Here is a 27,417-nt window from a genome sequence, read left to right on the forward strand (position 1 = left end):
ACAACTTCCAGCTTTTTAACGTGTTCGGTAATCCACTAAATTAGGCCTACCTGATGTACCCATGATCTTGATAATTCTAAGGGAAATTGCTTTTATTTTTAACGTTGTAGTATGTGATTTAATCTAGTTATGTAATATTCACAGGCCCTAGTTTATAATTGGCTAGAATGAGCAAATACCCAGAGCAAGGGAGCAAGAAAAAGTATTTTAAGGTAGGATGTTGAAATAATTGTTAAATACGTGGTCAAAAATGAATATTTATAAATAATGTAATAAAGACAGCCTTTTGTTTGGTGAAGTGGCAAAATTATTGTTTCACATTTTTGTTTGATAATAGAAGGAATAAATTTAAAGAAAGAGGTTAGGGTGCCAACATTTGCTCTGTCCAGTTTTCCAGTGACCCAAACCCAGGGCCTAAATATTCATAATAGGCGTCATCCTCTTGTATTATTTTTATTTCAGTAAACGGTTGGTTGTACTGTATGATTGCTTCATCGTCCATTATAAATTTTGATCAGATTATCATAAGCTGATTAACATACACTGTAAGGTCCTATGTTCAGACAATGGAGAATTCAGGAAAAAATGTAAGAATTTTAGAATATGAAACTCACAGAACTTCATATAAAAAATAAGGAGTTTCATCTTGAGATGAAAAGAAGAAGTCTTGAACTTGATGTTAGGAATAGGGAATTGGACCTTAAAACAAACAGCTAACTGAAATCACAAGATTTTGAAGTAGTTATGGTGTTCATTTTGTTCAAGTCTCTATGTTCTTTTTTATTTAAATTAAAAAGTTTAATCTAACATATTAAATCACATTAGGTAACTTATATATTGATAACTTCAGTTTTGTAGTGGTCGTAATATGTTATGATGTCATTTTGATATTTTCATAATGTCATTCGGTTTATATCATTCACTGTATTAATAATACCATATTCAACATACCACATCAGGTTATCATGCTACTTAAAACAGAAGAATAGATTTTTGTAGCTTCTTAAATAATTAAATACCAAGTTAGTCAGTAGGCAGTTTAAATTTAATTCCAATTGAAAAACGAAATTTATTGCATGTTATCAACTATCACATAATTTATATATGGCTTATTTATAATATAGTAATAATACATAAGAAAAAAACAGTAGGCTAGGCCTAATTATAACATGACATTAAAATGTCCATAAATCAATTGTTAGTTTCATTTCTAATTATTTTAATAAACATGAACATAATATGAAATATACAGTATATTCCCTCCAGCTAATTTCTTATGTGTTATAAAATAAACACACTGCATATTTCAAGTAATTAGTTACTTTCTTTCATTTAAATCTGACATTAATATAATTTTGATACAAATGCATATATATTTCAACTTCTAACATCACTGCGTAATTAAAATAAAATGGAATTTTTACATAAATTGTGACTACACTATAATGTGTTAAAATAGATAGATAGATAGATAGATAGATAGATAGATAGATAGATAGATAGATAGATAGATAGATAGATAGATAGATAGATAGATAGATAGATAGATAGATAGATAGATAGATAGATAGATAGATGGATGGATGGATGGATGGATGGATGGATGGATGGATGGATGGATGGATGGATGGATGGATGGATGGATGGATGGATGGATGGATGGATGGATGGATGGATGGATGGATGGATGGATGGATGGATGGATGGATGGATCGATAGATAGATAGATAGATAGATAGATAGATAGATAGATAGATAGATAGATAGATAGATAGATGGATGGATGGATGGATGGATGGATGGATGGATGGATGGATGGATGGATGGATGGATGGATGGATGGATGGATGGATGGATGGATGGATGGATGGATGGATGGATCGATAGATAGATAGATAGATAGATAGATAGATAGATAGATAGATAGATAGATAGATAGATAGATAGATAGATAGATAGATAGACAGACAGACAGACAGACAGACAGACAGACAGACAGACAGACAGACAGACAGACAGACAGACAGACAGACAGACAGACAGACAGATAGATAGATAGATAGATAGATAGATAGATAGATAGATAGATAGATAGATAGATAGATAGATAGATAGATAGATAGATACATAGATTGATATTTATTAGCCTTAGGAAATACAATGATTTCATGGCATCGTCAGAGTGAATACATAATAAATATGCGGTTACATACATGTTATTCCGACATACAAGATGTCTACAATAATATACAAATAATATACAATCAACACATTCTGTAATGAAGTCAATTCTCCATAGTTTTCTTCAGACCATTATTTGTACAAAGTTCTTGGTTTCCTTATCTTCTTGGGCAGTCTCACCCCAGACATGAATCAGACAGAAAAGAAGAGCAGTAAACACAAAAGGAGATACTAACTACTGTAAGCTAAATTTGGAGTGCTAAACTAAGATACTCATTGACAGTAAAAGGCATGTGGAAAAGTAAAATATGTTTCACTGACTTTTTAAATCTAGCATAGTTAAGGGCTTTAGTTTCAATAGGCAATTTGTTGTAAAGTCTTATCCCTGTATGTGATAAGCTATTGAGACTCTGGATAACCTATGATGATTAAAATGTAAATTATTGCATGTTCTTGTGCTGTAGCTGTGATAATCAGAATTTATTTTTAAACTATCATAATTTTGGTGGATGAAACAGACTGTTTCAAGAATGTAAATACAAGGTAGGGGCAAAATATCAAACTCTTTGAATATTTTTTTACTATCTGAGCGAATAGGTACTTTCTTTACAATTTTCAATATTCTCTTTTGCAGTCTAAACACTTGTGCAAGTTTTGATGACGACCCCCAGATAATTATCCCATATGATAATACAGAGTGAACATAGCCAAAGTAAACCGCTCTAAGTAGTTCCTTGGGAGTTATATTGGTTAGGACACGGAAAGCATAACACAAACGACTTAGTTTATCAGTTAAGAATTGAATATGACTTTCCCACGTGAGGTTGGAATCAATCCATATCCCTAAAAATTTTGTACAATCGACGTCCTTTATTCCAGTATTATTAAGTAGTATTTCAATGGAGTCATGTAGTTGTTTCTGACTGAAATACATAAAAACGGTTTTACTGACATTCAGTTTTAGTCTATTGCTACCTAACCACTGTTCTAGTTGTCTTGAGGTTTCACTTATTTTCTCCTGTAAATTATTTTTATCAAGAGCATTGAAAACAATATTAGTGTCATCTGCAAAGAGAACGGTTGTAGCTTGCGTTATCCTTGAGGGAAGGTCGTTTATATATAGGAGAAATAGAATTGGGGCAAGTATGGAGCCCTGGGGCACCCCGAATTTCATGATAGTGGGATATGATTTCATTGAGCCTATTTCAACAAATTGTTGCCTTTCACTTAGGTAAGAAACAAACCAACTTTTAGCTAACCCCCTTATGCCAAACCATTGTAGTTTCTGGATCAGTATCTTATGGTCAATTGTTTCAAATGCTTTGCTCAGGTCCAGGAATAGCCCAACTGTTTGATTCTTGTTGTCTTTTGAATTTAGAATAAATTCCGTGAAAGTGAATATGGCGTTATTAATTCCTTTGCCTTTTTGAAACCCAAATTGAGCATTAGATAGTGCACCATTGCAATCTAAAAACCGAACTAATCTATTATACATAACTTTTTCAAGGATTTTAGAGAATGTAGATAATAGAGATATCGGCCTATAGTTGTTAATATTTTGTTTATCTCCCTTCTTAAATATAGGACATACTTTTGCGAGTTTGAATTGTTCAGAAAATTTACCACTAATTAAAGATGAATTGCAGATGTTTACGAGTGGAGCTACTAGTAGTACAGCACATTTCTTTACAATACCATCCGGAATGTCATCAGGTCCACAGGAAAGATTATTTTTTAGTTTTTTTATTATATCGAGAATTCCATCTGCAGTCACGGGAGATAGAAATATGGTGCTCACATTTCCTGTTCCATGTAAGGTTGTTTCCTGACTACATGTTACCTGGTTATTAGGATTTTCTGCTGCATTTGCAAAAAATTTATTAAAAATTTCAGCTATTTCGAAGGAATTTTGAATTGTTTGACCATTATGTATTATTGACAAGTCTTGATTTGAGAATTTGGTATTTTTACAAGTTTCTTTCTTTACACCTTCCCATATAGCTTTACCTCTGTTCTGTGCTTTCATAATGAATTCTCCATTGCATTTCAATTTAGCTGCATATATAACTTTCTTTAATATGCTGGTATATCGTTTATAATGTAATTTAAGATCTAGGCTATTTGTAATTTGGCACAATTTATATAACTCCTTTTTCCTCCTACAAGAAGTTACAATCCCCTTCGTTATCCAATTTTTTGAATTGTTGAACTGTTTATTTGTAAGTGTACATTTTTTTAGTGGAAAAGCAACATCAAAATAATGAGTTATTGAGTTTATAAATTCGTTTGTTTTCGCATCCACATCTGTTAAGTTGGTTACTTCAAACCAATTTTCTTTGCTTAGCAAACGTTTAAAATATTCAACGTTTTCATCATTAAAAGATCTTTTATACCGGTACCTAATTGGCTTAATGCTATTTGGTTTAGGGTTTTCAAATACATAAATATTTAAGAATACAGCATTGTGGTCTGCGATACCCATATCAATATTTCCTACTGAGAATGGATAAGAATCATGGTCAATAATTATTTGGTCTAGGCATGTTTTAGAATTAGAGGTTATTCTAGTTGGAGTGTCTATTGTTTCTATCAGATTATATGATCGAATTAGCGATCTGAATTCTATTATGGTAGCATCACTATTTAAAAAATCTATGTTGAAGTCACCGCACAAAATTAATTGTTTCTTTTTGCTTTTTAGGTGATTTAAAAGAAGTTCAAACTTTTCTAAAAAAGGTTTTTATACAGCCATCTGGGGACCTATAGACACACACTACAGTTAAATTATAATCCTGACCGCTAATTTCAGTCACAGCATGTTCGAATACTTTGTCTTGGTTTAGATAATACGTATTCCTTTTTTCTATATGTGATAAATGTTGTCTAACAAAAATAGCTGTTCCTCCATTTTTGTAAGTATCCCGACAGAAGTAACTTGAAAGGTTGAAATCTGGAATATGACAGTATGTTATTTCCTTTGTGTTTAGCCAGTGCTCTGTACAGCATAGGATATCTAACTTCTTTAAATCATGGTTTATGATTATTTCTAATTGATACAGCTTATTTCTAATGCACTGAAAATTTTGATGCATTAATGTGACAGAGGCCATTTTGTTAGCATTATAAGAGGTCTTTTTTTATCAGCAAATGAGAAGGAGCTAAGTTTAGATGCACTATTTAGGTCTGTGGTTCCAGTCTCCGTGAGTGGCCCTGGTATAAAAAATCACGTAGATGGGCAGGCGTCTTCACAAGTCGAGCCGAGGATCTAGTTGCCGCTTCCGGGCTCTGAAGACTTTCTTGGAGGCATCGATTTTCTTCATTATCTACCATCGAGTCGGACTTCCATTGAAGAGGTGTTGCATGAGACTCCTTCCTAAAGGTTCCTTCGATGGCAGCAGATATAGCCCTTGCTGATTCTTCTTTTCCCTTGTAGTTAATATGGAGTCCATGTTTTGTGAAGTGTTCCCTTTGTACATTGAGATCTAATACATTGACGTGGCTAAAGATCTTCATCCTTTTCTTCAGCTTACGGTTGAATGACACTACTTCACTATTTACGCAGGATGTCACGTCAAGGTCATATCTATGGGGAGCAGTTATGATGATGATGTTCGTCTGCTTGTTGTTTTCAACAAAGGATTGCAGGTGTCGTTGACTCTTGTCGGTATTGTTTCGCCCTACATCATTTGTGCCACCCCACACTACAATAACATCTTGTTTCGTGAAACACTTTAGGTCTTCTTTCGCTGAGCGAGTTATTTCTTCTAGACCCACACCTGGCTTAACAATGCCGTACACATCATAATCAGTGTTTCTGAGATTCACAGATAATCCCGAGGCACAACCTCTTGCATGGCTGTCACCTATTACAGAAACTTTATGTGGTTTAAGTGTTTTTAGTTGCATATTTGGCCTAACACTTACACTTTCACTGACGGACTTAACCTCTACTAAAGTTCTGCTTTCATTCTTCTTTCTTCTTGCTTCTTTGCTATCATTCATCTTGTTTCTTTCTTCTCTGCTTCCATTATTCTTACTTCTTTCTTCATTATATTCATCAGATTCACCAAGGATCTCAAATCTGTTGAAAGTGGAGATGGGCAGACTCCTAGGAATTTCGTTTAGCTGTTTCAGTGAAACGCAACGTTTGTTCTGGCGCCATGTTGGACCAACGTTCGAACCTTCTGGATTAGGCCTAGCAACCGCGTCAGCATAAGTGACTCTGGTTTCTTGAAGTATTTTTATGATTTCCCAAGCAGATTTAAGTTCCAAACGTGTATCAGCAAGTTCCCTTTCCAAGTCAATACAAGAAATACATCTATTACTTATTAACCACGGATTATCACAATAATTGTGGGAGCTAAAAACACTCGCTTCAGTACTGACCGCCATCTATTTGTTTATCAGTAGTAATATATTATACAACACAGTTACAGTTAAGTCATGTCATCATTAGATTCTATATTATGGTGGTTGTGTTGCATCTAAAGCAACACAAGATAATATGTCAGGTTTTAAAAAAATAACAATTTTAGGCTTAATAATTATGGTGTAAGTTACTGATACTGCTTAATTTTCAGTGAAGTAAAGTTATAATACTTTTGAAAATATCCAAGTTTAACATGAATAATAAACAATGTTACATGTACTACAGTGAATGAAACTTACTTTATGTTAATTTCATCCCTTTGTTTCACTGATTCACAAACAAATTTTAGTCATGAACGTACTGATGGATAAGGTGCTGGTAATGCTTAATTTCCTGTGAAGTAATGTTATAATATACTTTTGAAAATATGCAAGTTTAACGTGAATAATAAACAATGTTACATGTACTGCATTGAATTAAATTTATTTTATGTTAATTTAATCTCTTCCTTCACTGCTTCACCAACAAATCATGGAAGTACTGATGGATAAGATGGTTTCGCCTGACATTATTTTCTGCTACATTTGGGTGTTGATCTAAATGAGGGGGAAAAAAGTCCAAACTCCTCACCTAAACATACATTTGGGTGGTTGTTAGCTGCTTAAGGGAAGTTATGCACAGCGTTAATGGCATCCAACTGGTATATTTTCATTCTCATTGCAAGCTATATTGTGTAAAATAGCTGTTGCCACAATTAAACTTTGAATTCTGTCCAATTTTAGTCTGATTCCAGTAGCTAAAACAGGAAATCTTCTTTTCTATACCCCATAGCTCCTCTCTATTGGACTTCTAGTCCTTATGATGGCCTTCTGAAAAAGTTCTTCCTATGGCGTGTGTGTAATTGTCAGTGGTGTAATGAGATAATTTTGTACAGCATATCCACTATCTCCAACTAGAATGGTGCACCGAATTCTCCATCTTCAAATCGCCTCTTAATTCTTGAATTAAAAATATGTGAGTCATGAGATGAGCCTGGCCATACTAGCCACAATGTCTCGAATCAACATGGAAGAATCAGACACAGTTTGCACATTAATTGAAAAAAAAATTCCTTGTGATTTCTGAAGATTTCTGCATCTCCTCCACCTGGTGATTGTATTTTCACATGTGTTCAGTCAATTGCACTTATATAGTTAGGAAAACGCGAAATCGTATAAAATCCGTGCTTAAGCCTTGCCGTTCATTTAGGTGTTGTTGGCATGTTGATATAACGCTGTGACAAATGTCGTATAGCTGTAGAAACTTTTGCAAGGACTGAGAGTACAGAGAGGAGCTTGGGAGGATAGATAGAGCACTGAGGGATATAGAGTAAGCTAAGAGAACAGAGGGAACAGAGACTCAACTGAGTGACAAGAAGGTGGAGAGCGAGGATGTTGAGTAGACTGAGAGACCAGAGAGTGGACGCAGGGGACAGAGAGTAGACTGAGAGGAAAGGAAATGGACAGAAAGTGGACAGAGATTACAGAGAGTGAATTGAGAGTACAGAGAGTAGACTGAGGGGCAGAGAATGGAATGAGGGGACAGAGAGTAGACTGAGAGGAAAGGAAATGGACTGAGAGGACAGAAAGTGGACAGAGATTACAGAGAGTGAATTGAGAGTACAGAGAGTAGACTGAGGGGCAGAGAATGGAATGAAGGGACAGAGTGGACTGAAACGACAGTGAGAGGACTCAGACAACAGTGTGTAGCCTGAGAGGATAGGGAATGAGCAAGAGGAGTGGGAATGAGCTAAGAGAACAGAGAGTGAACTGAGAGAAAAGAGAGTGGACACAGAGAATGTTGAGTATATTGAGAGAACAGAGAGTGGACTGAGAGGACAGAGAAGGGGCAGAGATTACAGAGAGTGAATTGAGAGTACATTGCGTGGATTGAAAGGATGGAGTGGGCTGAGGAGAAAAAGAGTGAACTGAGAAGACGCAGATTGGATTGAGAGGAGAGAGAGAGGATTGAGGTAGTAGAACAGGGAAAGGGAACAGAGTGGACCGACATCAAAGAGAGATTACTGAAATTACTGAGCATAGAGAGGACTAAGAGGAAAGAATTCTGACGTGCAGTTTCCCCAGTTCACTCTCAGTCTTCTCTCTATCCTCTCAGTCCACTCTCTGTCCTCTCAGTTCACTCTCTGTACACTCAATCCACTCTCAGTTTTTCACCCCACTCTGTCCTCTCAGTCTACTCTCTGTCCTCTCAGACTACTCTCTTTCCTCTCGATCCACACTCTGTCTCCTCTCTGTTCTCTCAGTCCACTCTCTGTCACCTCAGTCTACTCTCTGTCCCTTCCCTGTTCTCTCAGATCACTCTCTGTCCTATCAGTCCACTCTTTGTCTTCTCAGTTCATTCTCTGTCCTCTCAGTCCATTCTCTGTCTTCACGCTGTCCTCTGAATCCACACTCTGTGCTCTCAGTACACTCTCTGTTCTCTCAGTCAACTCTATCCTTTCTGTGCACTTTCTCTTCTCTCAGTTCACTCTCTGATCCCTCTCTATTCTTTTAGTTCCCTCGCTATCCCCACAGTGCTCCATCTATTCTCTCAGTCTACTCTCTGTCCTCTCAGTCCACTGCCTGTCCTTTCATTCCACTCTCTGTAGGCCTATTCACAGTTCACTCTCTGTATTTTAGTCCACTCTCTGTATTTTAGTCCACTCTGTACACTCAGTTCACTCTTTCATTTTTGTGCCTTCTTCTGCCCTTTGCCTTCCCTCTGTCCACTCTGTCTCCTCTCAAAGTTCAGTTCATGAAGGAAAGAGAAGACTGAGAATAAAACAGACTGAGAAGACTGAAATATAGTGGAAGGGGTTCAATATGTAAGGTTTTTTTTAGATCTAGATTTTCCAGCAAATCTTTCATACCCATATTAATGAATTTTAATTTCAAGGAGATAACACGCTCACTAGGTTCAAACTAGAGTCCGATATTTAACGGAGGGGGTTCATTATGTATACAAGTTCAGATTTTTCCTGCAATTCTTTATTCCTACAATAAGCAATTATACATTTTCAAGGCTCGAACTCAGGAACTAATTCCGTCATTGGGTTAAAACTACAGACTTTAATGTGGCGGAAGATTTGCATTGTGTATACAAGTTTTTAGTTTTTCCTGAAATTTTTTATTCCTTTAATAAAAAATTATACATTTTCGAGGCTCAAACTCAGAGAATAATACCGTCATTGGGTTCAAACTACAGACTGTAATTTGGCGGAAGATGTGTTTTGTGTATAGAAGTTTTAAATTATTCCTGCAATTTTTATGTCTCTAATGAAGAATTATAAGTTTTCGGGACTCAAACCCAGGAAATAATGCCGTCACTGGGTCCAAACTACAGACTGTAATTTGGTGGAAGTCGAGCAGTGTGTATACAAGTTTTTAGATTTTTTCCTGGAAATTTTTATGCCTCTAATAAACAATTATGGCCTACACTTTCTGTATTCGAACTCAGGAAATATTGCCGTCACTTTGTCCAAACAAGAGACTGTAATTTGGCGGAAGATGTGCATTGTCTATACAAGTTTTTAGATTTTTCCTGCAATTTTTCCTGCAATTTTTTATGTCTCTAATAAAGAATTATAAATTTTCGGAGCTCAAACCCAGGATATAATGCCGTCACTGAATCCAGACTACAGACTGTAATTTCGCGGAAGTGGAGCATTGCGTGTACATGTTTTTGGACTTTTTCTGTAATTTTTTATACCTATAATGATGAATTATATATTTTCGGGGTTCGAATTCGGCCTTAATTGGTTCGTATGTTGGCGGTTCCATAGATGAACTGTTCCTACTACAAATACAGTCTTTGCAATAACCAACGAGTTAGAAAGAGAAAGATATAGAGTGGTCATTGCGCCGCCATGTTTGAAGAAAATTGAACGATCGTCGGTAATGAACTTATGCCCCCAAAACAAAGTGGGCGTGGTGATAACTGACATTAGAATCGTCAGCTGTCTTAATTTCGTTTGCATAAATCAGTTAAACTGAAGTGGAAAAACCTAGTATTTCGTCAAATACGTGCTAGGAACTTAATCTAAACTTATGTACGCTAAATTTAAAACACTTGAGCTAATCCTAGAAGGAATGCTTAAAAGAATAACCTAAGCAAAATTGTCATGCAGTATGACAAGAAGTCCTAGCAAATATACTGAAGAAAATGTTAATATTCCTAGGTTCTTTTAAATGCGACCTGCAAGATTGCCTATAAAATGAACGAGTATGATTCGGATGATTTTATTAAATTGTTTTAACAGTCTCTACACGTTGCAAAACTATTTACTATACCATAAGATATAGAATGAAAGTAGGCCCTATCTGCAGTAAACAACCTTTACCTCCAAGCTTGTAACGTGGGTGAAACATGACAAAACTCGCTTTCAGTGTTTTTGTTATAGTAAAGTATCATTATTATCGAAGTGTGAACGTGAAGCCAACAGCCGGCTGGTCTGTCTGAGCCTTTCAAGGCCTGTGGCACCACAGATTATTATTAGTGTATAATTGAGCACCCACGTACTATAATGGGGTAAGTAGTTACGAAAATATATATTCATACTTACCCCATTATTGCACGTGGGTGCTCAATTATGTTCTTTCATGTCCTTCCAGTCAAAATACTAACAACAATACGACCTACCCCAGAGTTTTGCGTTATTTTGGATGCGAGTGTCGAAATACAATTTTAATATTTGATTGCTATTACTAGGTTTGAAACGGAATTGTAGCGGTTTTATCCGTATTTAGTTTAACTTTACTACTAGTGAACCATTTATTTGATTAATCGTTTGTCTTCGAAATAGGCCTACTTCTTATAAGCTACAGCTCATCGTCTTCTTGTATAAGCAGTAAGGACAGAAGGAGCAGAAATAAAGGATGCCGGTGTCGAAATACAGTTTTAATATTGTATTACTATTTGTTTTTCACTGGGTCTGAAACGGAATTGTATTGGTTTTATCCGTATTTAGTTTAAGTACATTACCAGTGAACCATTTATTTTGTTTATGCCGGGCGTTGTTACACATTTATGCATGAAAAAAATGCTGCTAATTAACAAAACTATGGACTTAACTTCATAAAATTTACATGAAATATGATATATCAGTTGTCTTTTTCCTTTTGACATTGCAGTTATATGCAGCACACACAACAAGCATGTTTTTTCTTCGTTTTTTTGTGCTACTTACCTCCGTTATACAACATTGCAAGCAGACGAATTTTTACAAAGGTGGGCGCTTAGCTCAGATCTGCCGTGTTTCGCGGTGGCACCGCAAAGAGCGCTGTACAGGACAACATGACCACTCTATAGTATTCTCTTTCTAACTCGTTGGTAATAACACAGCAGTATTTTACACTCTTTGCGCGTCTTCTACTCTCTGCTCGACCTGCATTAGGTTTTTATCGAGAGGAAGATTGGCATAAGTAACAATTTTCGTTACAGTGAAGGCAGGTGAGTTAAGGTTGGTAGCGCAAAAAGCGCTAGAAATATGTTGGTACTCCTTCAGATGTTACAGCATAGCGGGACAAATACTGCAGTTGAGCCCAACGAGCACAGAATACAATAAAGTAGACATTAGCATCTTAATACCATTGGACGGAGTGAAGCCGGTTTGATATACCTGACGCCATCTTGTTGCTACCAAAACATTGCAAAATAGCTATTACGTTATAGAAGATCTTATGATAATAAGAATTCCATATGTCCCTAATTTCTTGTAGGACTCACACTTTCTTGTTTGTTTCGTAATACAGAATCGCTATGCACGTATTTTTAGCAAAAATTACGAAACTGTCATCGATAAATCACATATATACAGGTTATTTAAATTGGTAGCTCTTCAAATTGCAGTATGGTATTTAATAGAAAATCTGGAAGGTTAAACAAACAATAATGATAAAAAAGGAAAATAACAATTTGACCTGATTTTGCTAGTAGTCCAATAAAAATGCTACCCTATAATAATTACTTTTATAGGTTGATCCATTTGCTTCGATTTAATAATGAAACTTGCTTCTTAACGCAAATTATCATTCTCTTCCTTTTGCCAGTATTTCGTATAGATGTCCCGATTTTGTTTAGAGAAAAAATGGAATGCTCTTAACCATATAATATTTGATAGGCTCTTCGTTTATAATATATAATTAGATTATAACGGCGAACAAAAGTGAAGTTTTATTACCAAGTGGGTCAAGTCAGTTCACGACCGAGTTAATGAAGCTACTAAGTCTGTAAAGCATAAGTCTGATTTCGTGATTATAAAAATTAATTACAATAATATTAATACACTATTTCTTTTTCTTCATCAAACGAATACGTGCATTCGGTTTAAGAGAAACCTCGGTACACCAGTTTTCTATAGCACTCGACACAAACTTCCAACATGGGTTGTTAGGTCAGCTTCGCTCGTAAATGCTAAGACTGCAAAGCATGTCTGATTTCGTGATTATAAAAATTAATTACAATAATATCAATACACTAATCCTTTCTCTTAATCAAACAAATACGTGAACAATACGAATCTAACCGACTAACTTAGGCTAAATCATTCATTACCGTATCTAGCCTACCGGTAATAAGTACATTTCACACATGCATATTTACCCGTGAAAAGTTATTCCAGGAATATTTTTTTTGGAAACCTGTTTGTGCAGCCATACGCAGAACATGTAGGCATATTGAAATTAGTTAATTTATTAATTAAAACAACGATGCAACATCACAATCAACTGCCCATGTGCTAACCGGGAGCGCAATGTTTTGGTAGCATCATAATGGCGACTGTCCACAAAAGCGGCTTCACCTCCAAGCTGTTTATATCTACTCTATGCATTCTGTGCTCGTTGGTTGAGCCGATACTTTATTTGAAATGTTTAATTAATACTATTAAATCTCATCAAAATAAAATATAGCCCTATTTATTTTCATATAATCTGATATTTGTCTCCAGATTTCTTCTTTAAGTTTCGTGTTTTTGTAGTCTTCATCCCGTGTATCATATAAATAGGCCTACGGATGACATTGTACAAATTCGAGAAGTTTCTCGCTGCAATTATCAGCCATCTTTCCTCATTTTCAAATAAAAACAATACAATTCATTGCCATCTGTGATAACTTTTTCTACATTCAATCATCATAAAGAATATAAATGTCAAACATCTTTGATAAATGTGTCAAGAAAATTCACTGAGCTACAGATTCCAGCGAGAAACTCGCGCGAGGCTTTTGTCTTGAACGAGAATCTCTTCCAGTGTGTGGACGTTCTTTTGAATGCATGTTATCATTTTTTTTATTTTCTCGCAACACATTTCTCGCTGGCGAAAACTCTGCAAGTGTTTCCTTGCTGGCTAGCAAGCTTGGTGCCGTGGAGGGTACGATGCTGGCTCCCATGTTCGCTACGGAAGCGAGCACGCAGGCTAGCCATCAGCGAAGCCAGCTTTTTTTTATGTTTAATATTGGTCGACCAGCAAACTTGCTATACAGACCACTGTTAAATAATGGAATATCACATGCAGAATATCATGCTGAGGTTGGCTCTAAAGGCTCCTCTAATTAATTTTAATTAATTACTGAAACATTTTTGTGAATTATGTGAATAAAAATATGATGATTTTCTGTATTAAATTTATGAAGAGTCGTCAGTATCACTAAGAAGGATGTCTTGAGGGAGTTTCCTTGCGAAGCCAGCTTGGGATCCATCACAGAAACAAGCACCGTGGATACCAGGCTTAATGTAAAACGGAGACAAACGTTAATTTATATAATTTAACTGTACGCCATGAAATTTTGCTATTTTATAAATCAATGTTGGCTATTCTGCTACCACCGAGACTGATATCAGTGTTGCCAATTCCACGGTTTTAAGTTTAGCTGGTAACATTGATGAAATTTGTAGTTTGTACAGGAGAAATAATTTAATTTTACATTGACAATATAGCAATTTAGCGACTTCTAAACTGTACCATAGCGGGTTACAATTCGAGTTGGCAACACTGGGCGATGGCTAAACTAGTGCTTTGTAAAAGTTTTAAAAATCGAGTTGCCAACACTGGACGATGAAGAACTGTAATTCTTTGTAAAAATGAAGTCCTATAAGCTAAAGTTTGATAATAAACCACATTGAGTACATACGATCTCGTACTTTCGATAGGCCCTAACGTTTTGCTTATAATACTCTTTGTTTCAAGTACTGTACTCATATTGGTACCACAAACACTCTTCGAAGATTACCTATACGTGTGTAATCATAATCGAAAATAGTAAGAGTTGCATGAAACATAGAGAGTGGAAGCAGAGCGTGCAAAGTCCGTGTTATACAATTATATACAATCTTTGTTTCAAAATTGTAGAACTAAAATTGTTAGTCGTTTTATCATTTCCATATTATTTTAAAATATGCATTTTATAGTTTACATTATACTAGTCTTTGTACCTATAAATTAGTAAATTTTTCGTATCGGTGGTTTTAAGGTAACGAAGTTTGGCTTAGAACCACGTAAGTTACTTTAATGCTACCACGATTCATATGCTGGCCTAGTCAATGACCAAACTCTGTCACTTTGAACTTCATTTCGTCCAATCTTGTTAAGTTCAACTCTTATATTACTAACAATTGGCACATTTACAAAACAAAACTGTCGTATTCAAGAAGTATCATACCCACATCCTTTCCATTTCATTTCACTTCTGCTTAGAGAGAGTTTCAATGATGAATTTTTTACATTTTCTCCCATAAAGTACGATACAAATGTCTCACAATACTACCTTCTATGGAGAATAAAGGAAAAGATTCTTTAAATGTAACAATTCTGCCCAGCTTTTTCTGCCATGTAGTCTACAGTAAACTTCCATATTCATCCTTTTAAAGTCGATTTAACATTTGTTTAAATTGAAGAGGAAATATGCTGCAAGAGTTATGATTTGCAATGTCAAAGGATGAAGATATACTGTTATGTAGGAAATTCAAGCTTTTAGTAAAGTATGTACATTTTATTACAAGGAGTATTCCCAAATTTTCCTACGTCTCCCTTTGTCATTTCATATACACAAACTCTATTTTCTTTTCTCACTTTTCAACGTTGCTTTGTACCGCAGTATAGATCAACATTGAGAAACTGGATCATTTACGTTATACAATTCACTCACTCAATTATTCACATTCTTTCCCCATTTCAACACTGATACATCCTGATTCCCACAAAATTTAACTCTATGAAAGCAAAACATTCTATCAAACAACAAAATAAATCATTGACTGTAGCAAGTCACAGAATAGGTTTACCGCTTGAAAAATCACTCAATTACATTACTTACACGAAAACAATCTAATACTTAGTAACGTTATCAGTTGGCACAATCGAATTATAGGAAACAGCTTTGAGATACAAAAACAGAAATAAATTAATAGCTTTAAAAGATTTGCAATCCCCATGACTAAATCTTTACTCGTAATTCTAAATTCGTAAATGTTCCTGCTTTTAGAATATTTCAATCCATCAAGCATACCCGTCCCAAATACTAAGCTCTCTTATTCAAGTATCAGTTAATATCACACATTTATTATAAAACAACACAAATGTTCATATATTTCTTCCAGAACACATTTGCCACACATACTTTCATTTATTTATACTTTATTATTATTCATGCAATGACAAAGTTGTCAATCGATAAGGGCATGTTATTCACTCTAAAGGTAGATAAAACTATAGAAGCACTTTAAACAGTTAAAAAAAAATATAAAAAAAATTATATATATAAAATAATAAACTGCACTGCATTCAAATTCATAAGAGTACACAGTACTAAATACATCTACCAAAGAATGTAATCACGATTAAAACATATAACATTGATACATTTTACGAATAGAATGCATTTGTCATATCATTGACAGACAAGTCCAATTGTTGGCTTGCATCTGCAGAATGCATAAGCCCCGTGGCTGCTCCATAGTGTTGACTTTGTGCTGAGTTCCTGACACGTTGTAAGGGATCGTTCATACTTCCAGTGAAGGTTGGCATGGGATGATGATGTGAGATGGCACCTATTGTCTGAGGGTTAATGGAATGCGGCAGTAGTGTCATGGTGCGGTTTCCTATGCCGACAGGCTCCTTTCCAGGTCTTCCTGCAAGGAAGTGGTAGTGGGTATTGGGGAATTCTTGAGTGGAATGATGATGGCCAGTGGAATCGGAGTGTGCTTGGTGGGGATTCATGGCCTGTACTGTTAATGTCGGAGGCTGATTCTGCATTGGCTGATGGTGTTTTGCAGTTTCTACTATGTTTCTTTGCACCTGCAGTTGAATATTTTGTGCTGTTGGTGCATTTTGGGTATTATAATTAGGGGCAATAGGGAAATGAACATTGGAGCATCCCAAACCAGCAGTTTTTTGTTGGAACATGAGAGCTTCGGCAGCTTTAGCAGCCGAATTGTGATCGGTAGGTATCATTGCATTTTCAACTAAGGAAAGTTTCTTAGCAGTTCCCTTTCTTCTCGACTTCTTGGGACTTCTATCCTTTTTAGCTGCGAGGTCCATCTCATCCATCTTGTGAATGTGACTTTCATTGAAGACATCCAGCTTCTTCTTAAGTGTCTGGAAATCCTTTGATTTAACTTCCTCATGGAATACTTTGCGGTAGAGCCAGCTTTTTACCTTCGGAATGTAGCCCGGAATTAGTTGCCCTGAAACAAGAGAAAAGTATAAATAAAACTAATATTAAGTAGGCTTATGTTATTTATCACCCCCCCACCCCCCAATGGACTGCTGTATAAGAAGTCTCATACTGCCAAATAAACAAGTGTTAAGATGGGCCATGACTGTTATTTTAATTTTCTCCCTATTTTTTATAGGCTAAAACTGGTCTTAATTTGCATAATGTTAACATGAAATGTCTTGGATATGTTTGCTATTAGTCAAGGATTCTCAAAAGATAGCTGTGGAGGAGACGAATTTTCTGATACTAAGCCTCAGGATGCAATGATTTAAATCATCGTGATTTAGATCACGATTTAATCAGCTGATTTTTATAATAGCCTATAAATCACTGATTTAAATCAAATTAGAATTATTTGTTTTAAATTATGTTCATTATTAATTTTTGAAGTAGGCCTAAATAATTTACAAATACATCCTTTATGTGTTAACAACACTGACATAACCATTAGGTAAATAATTAAAATCAGTTTGCTTTCTTATTGTAGTCCATTATTGGATAATTAGCAAGAGGCACCAGTTTTTTCAAGGTATGTGACAAGGTGTGATAGTTGAGAGGGTATCTAAGTGACGTGAGGCCAAGGAGTATATGAAGAGATTTCAGTGATTTAAGATCTTTGGTCTCATGTTACTTAAATATCTCAACTGATCTACTAACCTTGTCACAGACTTTGTAAAAGACTGTCGGTCCCTTGCTAATTACCCATTATTGCAGTTCAAATTTAAACTGTTGTTTCATTTTTAGTTTGTTTTATTTTTGTTGAGTTAACATCTAGTAGTAACTTGCTAAAGAAGAGTTACTTTATTGAGTATGCTGAATTGTTGTACTTGTAAGAGTGTACAAGGTTGTTGTTAACTTAAAATGCGTAATCCAGGCTGAAAACTTGATCCATTATGGAAAGAATTTTTTAAAAATTCCCACTTCAAGTGGAAAAGGTATGAAAAATAATTGCAAATCATACGGTTTAGAAATGCAAGAATTAGTTGCTAGAATGAACTTACATATTTAGAAATGTAACAGCATAAAAGATAGTACATCAATAAAAAAAAAATGAGAATACTACAACATTTGACAATGAAAATCAACATTCAGAAACAGGTCCAGTAGTTGCACCTTCAATATTAAAACAAAAGAGATCATTAGTTATGGATCGGCTACCCATGGAGAGTCCATATCTGAAAATTAAGGAAAGTCAGCTTAGTCCAGCCCTTTGTCGTCCAAACAAATTAAAAACAGATAGAGGACTTTGATAAATAAGTTGCAAAATTCTGTTAAGCTACAGACAGTTCCTTGTGTTGCATTCAACTATAAGATAAAAGAAACGGTTTAAAAATATTTTGTATTTATCATACCCCAATTCAAAACATTGTTAAAACACAAGTAGATTGATTCTTCATTATTAATCCTAGGTATCTACTTAATAAACAATGAAGCATTGCCTTACACTAATCTGAGAATAATTTCAAATGATTTGTAAGCAAAAATTTAATTTAAAAGAATCTGATTTAAATCAAATTTGACTTACTTGATTTTGAATTGTTTTTACACCGTGAAAGGCTTATATGACAGGCCACTTTGTCTTCTTCGAATTTGTTAAACTTACGTTACCGGTTATTACTGAATATCTAAGTTATTAAAGCATTGAAGTTGTCAGTTTTGTTTAGTCTTCACACTAAATTATTTGAACACTTGTATCCTAAAGTACAATTTTCATAATGCTATTGCATGAGTGTGGCAATGGTAAACTTCATCGTTCCTGGTAGCTTACCACTGTCCTAATGGTACAGGGTAATTTATTTGATTGTAATGAAAATAAGATAGCTTTTGGACCAGAGAACAACGTTAACAGAACTTTCTATATTACTTAATGCAAAACCAACAAAATAATCTTAAGTGTATATAACTACACGGACCCCTAAAGCTTAGCATTACCTGAATGACACATGCTGTACTGTAGGCCTAATGGTAATAGAAATCACACGCGTTTATATATTAAATTACAAGAACATCTCTAACAAATTAATATTCTGAACAAAATGATGTACTGGTACTTTACTAGTATAGTAATTCAACATATAACTTATTTACTCACCAGTTTGTGGGTTCAAAGCTTCACATTCATATATTCGTAGAAAATGAAGGTACAGCTTAGCAACATTCAGTTCTGGCACCATTTGCCTGTTTTTATCCTCCTTCATGAAGCTCTTCAAATCATTTGATTTTATTACGTTAAAGAGGTGATTTTTAATCAAGTCCTTTGTTTCTTGGGGAATTTTTGTGGGTCTGTTGTCATGCTTTCCACGGCCATCTCTGGGAAATAGAATGTTCTGGTCAAGTTTTTCACTCAATGTTCTTATTTTTCTGAAAGACACCGCATGAATATGTGCAAAAGCCAATTTGCAAACCTGTGTTTCTTGTCCTCTGTAACGAATGTAATACTTATAAGTACATGTTCTTCTATCAGAGGCTGCGTTTTTCTTTCTTTTTACGTCATGTTTTCTGATCAACCCAAATAAATAGGCATTCTGTTCGTCATAAGTTTTTAAGGAGTAAAAACCATCGAAAAGCATTTGTCTAGTTTTCTCATCAATTTTTTCATAACATTTCAACTTACAGAGGCAATCAGAACCAATTTTTTTTTGTTCTGTCATTTCTCCTCTGACAGTGATATGAGGCTCTCCGGCAATAATTGATCGTTTTCTTTTCTCTCGTTTCCATTCCGACTGATTTCTTGCCTTTCGCTTTGTGGATTTTTTTTGTGATTCTGTTGCTTCTGTATCCTCCATTTTATAAGGTTTGGTTCAGTTCATTTGACGGTTGCCTTGCCAACCAAGTATGAAAATATTAATTGCCAATCAATACATATTCATACCTAGTGTGCACAGCTGATGTTAATCCGCAAATGTTTGATGTAAACAATGTCTGTAAAAATATTCGGATGAAAACACTTTCTTCTTGTAAATTTGGAAAACTCGAAACCTTGGAGGGCCGAAGATATTATTCTACTGTGATACTTACAATTTCTATCAGCAGGTAGCGCTGCAGTCAGAAAAGTAAAGATGGGGGAGTTGAATGAGTTGATAATGTGGAATTAATAATTTTTAATCGTATTTTCGTACAAAAAATGGTAATGTTATAATGAAATGTTTATGTACTTACATTTTATTCTTGCTAATTACCCTTATAAATGTGCTGCCAACGGTGATGATATCCTCTGTGTTGTTGTTAAGTATATGCAAAGAAGTACAGAAACAGCTGTACGGTACTTCCAATATTGTTTAGCATAAGATGCATCACTGCATACCATGCAAGTCAGACGTTATCTTTTCATGCAAGTACTGAAAGGTTAGCCTCTTTATAATAGGAGTATATTGTGCTTTGTAGGGTGCAAACATTTCTCAACTGGAGAGGGATATTGGATCAGATCAATTTCCTCCAAACGAGCACTACTTCGGACTTGTAAATGTAAGTAACTTGAAATTTTATCGTATTGCATTATTTCTGGCTTTATACGATTGCTAAATAAGATCACTGTTATTGCCTGGTTTGGATATTCAGATGATTTTCTTTCCAAAAAACTTAAATATGTTATGGATATGTTTTCTAAATAATCAGAAAGTAGGCCTACTACTAAATGTTATGTTGACCTAAGTCTTATGGAAACTTATTTCTCATCACTTTACGATTGGAATCGAATTTATTTCGGTAATCGCTATCGTAGTATAATATTATTTTCACAATTTTCTCCTTTACAGTTCGGGAATACTTGCTACAGCAATTCTGTCTTGCAGGCTTTGTATTTTTGTAAACCATTCAGAGAAAAGGTTTTAGAGTACAAGGCAAGAAATAAAAGAACTAAAGAAACACTTCTGACATGTCTTGCTGATCTCTTCTATAGTATTGCCACACAGAAGAAGAAAGTTGGTTCAATAGCACCAAAAAAATTTATTGCAAGGCTTCGTAAAGAGAAAGGTTAGTATGTAGCACTAATTAAAAGTAATAATGAGTTGTATTTGTAAAAGAAAATTCGGTAATTCGGTAGAAAACGTTGGTCGGACCTCAGTGACGTCATCGAGGATCAGTGCCAGGTTAAGGCTGGTTCACAATAAATCGAGAACGGAAATATTGTTAAAATAAATGTATTTAAATGTGAGCATTCACAATTAACGAGAAGCTTGCCAGAGCCGGGGAACAGGAACGTGAAATTTAATTGTGAATGCTCACATTTAAATACATTTATTTTAACAATATTTCCGTTCTCGTTGTCGTTTCAGTTCCCGGCTTATTGTGAACCAGCCTTTAGATTTGATTTGTTTACGGTTTTGGTATGCCTTGCATATAGCCTACCTATGATTTTTAATAGGCATACCAAAAGCGTGAACAAACCAAACTTAACCCGTCATTGATCCTCGATAATGTCATTGATGTTCATCATATTGACCAACGTTTTCTACCGAATTTACCGAAAATTCCACATTGGAATAATCAGTGGTGAAAGATGACGACGAAGAAGAAGATGATCACGACCACCATACCAATCATCATCATCGCTTATATAGTAGGCCTAATTGGCTATCTATAAAGAGATGTGTTAAATACAATTTACTTTGGTAATTCTCCATAGAAGCTACATTAAAGAATACATTTTATTTTGTTTACTAGCTTTCGTGAGGAGTACGTAGTGATAGATACGTGGTTTTACTTAGCAGCCACATCGCAGTTATAGTGAGCCATGGTAATGTGTACATAGCAGAGACTGACATATAATCAGGACTGCTCGACTCACTGGCAGCTACGGGCTTTAGTCGTTACGTAACCGGATGATGTCAGAATTCATGGCCCTCTCGCTTGGTCTTGATAATACGGGTCATTAATAGTAGTGAGTGAGTGACCCAGTGTTTACACACAGTCTAGTATATACAGTCGCGTAGCTCAATACATAGTAAATATGCAAACATTAGATAGTTGCTCACCACTAGGATCGCTAATATCGCCTTATTACAGGCAATGCAAAATAGTACCGTCACAGTCTATTGTTTCTAGCACCCTCAAAACTCAAGCTTCGTGACTGTATATAGTAGACTGTGGTTTACACATACCTACAGATGCTCCAACATCTCTTTTCTTGCTACTTTTTATGCATGAGCAAATTAGCTGTACATATCGGAGTTTATAGGGTCACATATCTATATTTTATAATGTGTTTAATTCGGCGATCAATAATAATAATAATAATAATAATAAAAATAATAATATAGGCCTAATACATTTTTAGTACATCAATCATAGTCTTTTTGTTAATTGTTATGTAATTTTATTTGCAATGCAGTTTGGAGGTACAAATATATTTTGGAGGTACGCTACCAAAAAAGATTGAATACCACTGCTATAGATAACTTAACAGGCGATCGAGTCACAGATTTTCTTCACTAAAGCTCAGGTGACTCTAGGAACGCTCTAGCCTATTGTAAACAACTAGATAAGGAACTCGCTGTGCTCTACTCCCACCCAACTACTGTCTTCCTACGCAGTGACTCGCACTGCCATTGCATCCAAACATAGGCGTGATTGATGCAAGGAATGTTGATCTCTGGTATGTAATTGAGGCTTCCACTTTGCCGTTGATTTGGTTCCACAGTGCATTTAATTTCCGGTGTTTTTGCATAGGCATATATATTGCTGGTCTCAAAAACACATCATTTCCATAAATAATGCTTAGGATAATCATTGACATGTAAAGACATCATTAAATCTGTTCTAGCATTATATTCCACATTATTTTTATTTACTTTTTTATTTACAATATTTTCAAATGGCCATTAATGAGCTATTGCTCTACCTAGGGCAGTACATATATCGGTAAATATGTTTTTTTTTTTTTGGTGGCTATAACCATCATAACTTAAGTGATTATTTTAAGCCTGGAGCATGTTTACAGTGAAAGGAAGCCAACCCACCACAGGAGATACAAAGAGTACATGGCACCGCTCTGTCCTGTACAGTACATTCTGCAGAAGAGAATAATACACACATCCTTCGGAATTACTTTCTGTCTTTATGTAACTTCATTTCAATCATTAGAAAATGTAATTCAACACATGTGGGCGCAGATATATTGTCTATTGCGTGTTTAGTTTGTGGTTACAGTGAACAACAAGATGCATTCTCAAAGTTTCGAAAGCGAATGAGTGTCGTGCAATACAGGCACTATGTTTTGCTTCAAGTTTGTCATGTGTGTTGAAGTTCGATATCTGTGATGTTCGCTCTGCAAAATGAAGTCTGTCGTGTTTGTTCCACCTTGTTATAAAAAAATTCGCTGTTCTCCAATCCCATTCCTTCATTTTTTAACAGCTTAAGGATTTTGGCATAGATATAACATTGCAAAGTTTACAATATAGATTGTTATTTAGAATACAGAATACATCGGCACCATACTGTGAAACTAAATATTCTAGTTTCCAGGACGTGTTTCTTTCCTTCTGAGCCATACTGCGGGGTGCACTACACTTCACGACAGTTTGTACTTAAATGAACTGTACCGCAGGCATTGTATTGTCTCTGTATACACATACACATGCGTACTCTGTGTATATACTGTTGTGAGTCGGCTTTCTTTCACTGTAAACATGCTCTAATATCACAGGCCTAATGATTATATATACTGAATTACATAAGATTGTGGAATAATGTGAATTTAAGAAACTTACACGTAACTCTAGTCTAAATACTACTTGTACAGACCTGGAAACAAAATTTGGGCCACCTGAATTTTCTAAGTTCTATACTGTGATTCCGCTTGAACAATTTTTACTGTATTATGTGAATCTATGAATACTTTGTTGTTTAGTCAACTGTCCACAGACTGGTTTGAATCTCATAAGTGACACCAATAACACATCACTCATGAGGCAATATATATTGTAAGCAATGAGCATCTGTAGTATGTTATAACTGGAACTTGGAAAATTCTGGTGGTCCAAATTTTGTTTCTGGATCTGTATAATTCATATACACCTACTTAACTTAATGGGAACTTAGCAAACTTAAACCTAAATTTAGTCTGTACATTCTTACCAGATATGTTCAAGTTTCATTAATAAGAACTCAGTAAATCTATTCCTAAATATACCCTACAATCTACATATTGTTTGACTTTCTGAGATAATTTTGATATTGTTTTTATTTCCAATGGTAAGGAGTTGTAATATTTTGAGCCAGTATATAATACTGATCTAATGTCATATTTAGTAAAATTTGGTGTTATCATTTTTGTGTTATTTATCTGTCTAGTAGTTCTACATGGATTATGAATATCAGTGTTGAGTTGGAATTTAAAATTTAAGTGGGTAAGATTATTATTTTATAATTTTATAAATGGAAATTATTAAAGACGTTTATTTAATTATTTAATCCACTCAACAATATTATTACAGAGAAGAGTGAAATAAGTTACGAAGTTAGTGATGTATGCAATGAAGGGAGAAAGGAACTGGCCACTCTACTCCATTATCTCCTGGCTAAGTTGTCTCATGAGTGATGTGTTATTGGTGTCACATATGAGATTCGAGTCAGTCTGCAGACAGTTGACTAAACAACAAGAAGTATTCGCAGATTCACATAATACAGTAAAAGCAGAATCGCAAGGGACTGAAAATGTTTTCTCTATTGAAAAAGTTTCCACATTATAGAAAACTACTTACGTCTTAAATAAATTGTATTAAGAATCTGTATAATGAAATGATCATTTTCACATACCTTTGTTTGTGAGTGAACCTTGGTGACACGAACATAGATGATGCACTTTTGCCATTACTGCAGTCAAACCCATAGCCAGGATTTTTGTTCAGGAGGTGGGGGGGACTGGAGGAGAGGTGTCCGAAATTAGTGTATTTTTAAAATCAGGGCAGTTTCCATCAAATACCACTTGCTTTTATTTATTAGTTTCTTAATCACGCCTCCCGTGTTCTGCAAACAGTTCTTCACTAAATCCTCCAAGTAGATGTTGAACAGAGTAGGTAATATAGGGCATCCTTGACGTACTCCTCTCCCTATATCACTTCCTTCAGACATTTCTTCTCGTATCTTAACTTTGACCCATTTCATATAAAGATTACTGAACAGCCTCCTCTCTTTCCAGTTCACACTGATTTTATTTAGGATTCCCATCAGTTTATTCCAATCTACTCTGTTAAACACCTTTTAATCCTTTATTTTTGTCCATAGTAGCTGATAAAATAGAGGCATTATCATTTCTCGATGTAACAGCACAGTTAGCACAATGAATGATTTTACAAGGTTTTCTTTCAATGCACCTTGCTAAATAATCTTTAGGAGCACCGTTTTTCAGTTCAGATAGTTGATCTTCCCAGTCATAGCATCACAGTTAATTAAAACTACCTTTTACTTGATGCTGGCCTATACTAATTTCTTAATTTTATTGTTTTATTTTTATCCATGGATTTTGTTTACAAAAGAAGTGGCTGAAGATTCACCTTTCTGTTCACTGTTTGTTCCTGATACCAAGGCAAGTTTAAGGAGAACATAAACAGATTGCAACATACAGTAAAACCTTGCTAAAATGTACCTTCTATAAAAAGGAAACCTGCACAAAAGAAAAATAAATTTGGGAATGGAATGATTTCCTATGTAAAATAATACTTTAAAACGGAAAACTGTCTAACATGAAAACGAAATCATATTTGAACACCATTTAGGTAAAAAAACCTGACTAAAACAGATAATTTTAAGCCTAACTGTTGCTAAAATCTTTCAAACATTTTTAATTTTGTGATAATACTGTACGAAACATGACAATTTTTTTGTGTGACTGTACATGCAATGATCTGAAAGACTTGCTATTCTTTATCAGGTGTTGGGGGTGAAGTTTCTCTAACCATGTCACTATTCTGTGCTTATTGTCAAGGACCTGTTCAGGTTACTGACCTCCTGTACCATTACTTCTTCCAACCCTCTTGCATTTTCTTTCATTTATTCTCAGTTTTGTGCTAGCACGCCAATACAGTGATAAAGGACAGTGCGAATAGAATAAAACTGTGAATAATTGTAGTGTGGTGTCAATTTAGTTTCACATTTTGGTTTCTTCATTCTGAGTTTTGTATAATATGCCAATACAGTGAAGTAACAGTGCGAATAAAGTAAAACTGTGCGATTTAATAATAATAAAAAAAAAGCCAGCCACCAGGGTGGCTCAGTCAGTTAAGGCACTTGTCTGCTGGTCTGAAGGTGTGCTTGGGCGCGGGTTTGATCCCCACTTGGGCTGATTACCTGGTTGGGTTTTTTCCGAGGTTTTCCCCAACCGTAAGGTGAATGCCAGGTAATCTATGGCGAATCCTCGGCCTCATCTTGCCAAATACCATCTCGCTATTACCAATCTCATCGACGCTAAGTAACCTTGTAGTTGATACAGCGTTGTTAAATAACCAACTAAATAATAATAATAAAAAAGCCTATCATGGAAGAGTGGCTTCATAATTTTAATGGAGCAATGAAACGTCAATTTCGTAAGATAATGTTTTTAGACAATGCTACCTCCATCCAAGGACTGATTTATCTAACGTGAAGTTAATCTATTTTCCATCACACACAACTGATGGATCAGGGCGCAATTTACACTCTGAATTGATGCAGGACGAAGGAAATCCTACAACATTCCCTTCAAAAAATCGCTGCAATGCACTTTAAAAGAAATGCGGGGGCCCCTGAAACTAGGGCGCAGAGAGAGAGAGGCTGCAATTACGTAAGTTAATAATAATGAAAATAAAATTCACTTGCATGTACTGTAGTAACTTTTATTTCAAATTATTTCTTCATTGTGTTCTTCCTATAGTGAACATATTGCAGTAGGCTATGCTTAGTTTTGCCAAAACTCAATCCTTTGTAAAACGAAAACTTGTGAAAAAAAAAAAAATCTTGGAAGATGGTGTTTCGTTTTAGGGAGGTTTTACTGTATATAGATGGATGGTCGTCACTAGTTAGAGAACGGAGGATGCCAAAGTGGCTCTTTAGAGAGTCTTGGTTGAAGTTAGCAGAGAGTATGTATTTGAATTTCTTGTTCCACAAATAGTCAGAAACTCCAAGAGTGCTTGTTAGAGTAATTT

General features: G+C 35.1%; 2 protein-coding genes across 3 annotated transcripts in view; one reads left to right on the forward strand and one right to left on the reverse strand.

The window, feature by feature from the left end:
• Window positions 1–16,123: 16,123 nt before the first annotated feature.
• On the reverse strand, window positions 16,124–20,085 carry LOC138696199 (uncharacterized). The gene is made up of 2 exons (XM_069820830.1): window positions 19,392–20,085; window positions 16,124–17,267 (listed from the first exon to the last, which is right to left on the reverse strand). Exons 1-2 carry the CDS (start codon window positions 20,083–20,085, stop codon window positions 16,447–16,449), a joined length of 1,515 nt encoding a protein of 504 aa, XP_069676931.1. The 3' UTR covers window positions 16,124–16,446.
• A 231-nt stretch (window positions 20,086–20,316) lies between these two features.
• The window catches only part of Usp12-46 (Ubiquitin-specific protease 12/46), a 56,337-nt gene continuing 49,236 nt past the window's right edge, over window positions 20,317–27,417 (forward strand). For both annotated transcript variants that reach the window (XM_069820828.1, XM_069820829.1), the window contains exons 1-3: window positions 20,317–20,426; window positions 20,684–20,764; window positions 21,055–21,271. In XM_069820828.1, coding sequence (XP_069676929.1) covers window positions 20,424–20,426; window positions 20,684–20,764; window positions 21,055–21,271 — 301 coding nt within the window. In that variant the 5' untranslated portion in view covers window positions 20,317–20,423. The remainder of the gene's footprint in view (window positions 20,427–20,683; window positions 20,765–21,054; window positions 21,272–27,417) is intronic.

Source organism: Periplaneta americana, chromosome 3, assembly GCF_040183065.1.
Source record: "Periplaneta americana isolate PAMFEO1 chromosome 3, P.americana_PAMFEO1_priV1, whole genome shotgun sequence".
Classification (NCBI taxonomy): Eukaryota; Metazoa; Arthropoda; class Insecta; order Blattodea; family Blattidae; genus Periplaneta; species Periplaneta americana.

Coding starts and splice junctions, on each gene's coding strand:
- LOC138696199 (XM_069820830.1), bottom strand. CDS start 20,085: ATGGAGGATACAGAAGCAACAGAATCACAAAAAAAATCCACAAAGCGA. Junction 17,268..19,391: donor AGCTTTGAACCCACAAACTG/GTGAGTAAATAA, acceptor CTCTTGTTTCAG/GGCAACTAATTCCGGGCTAC.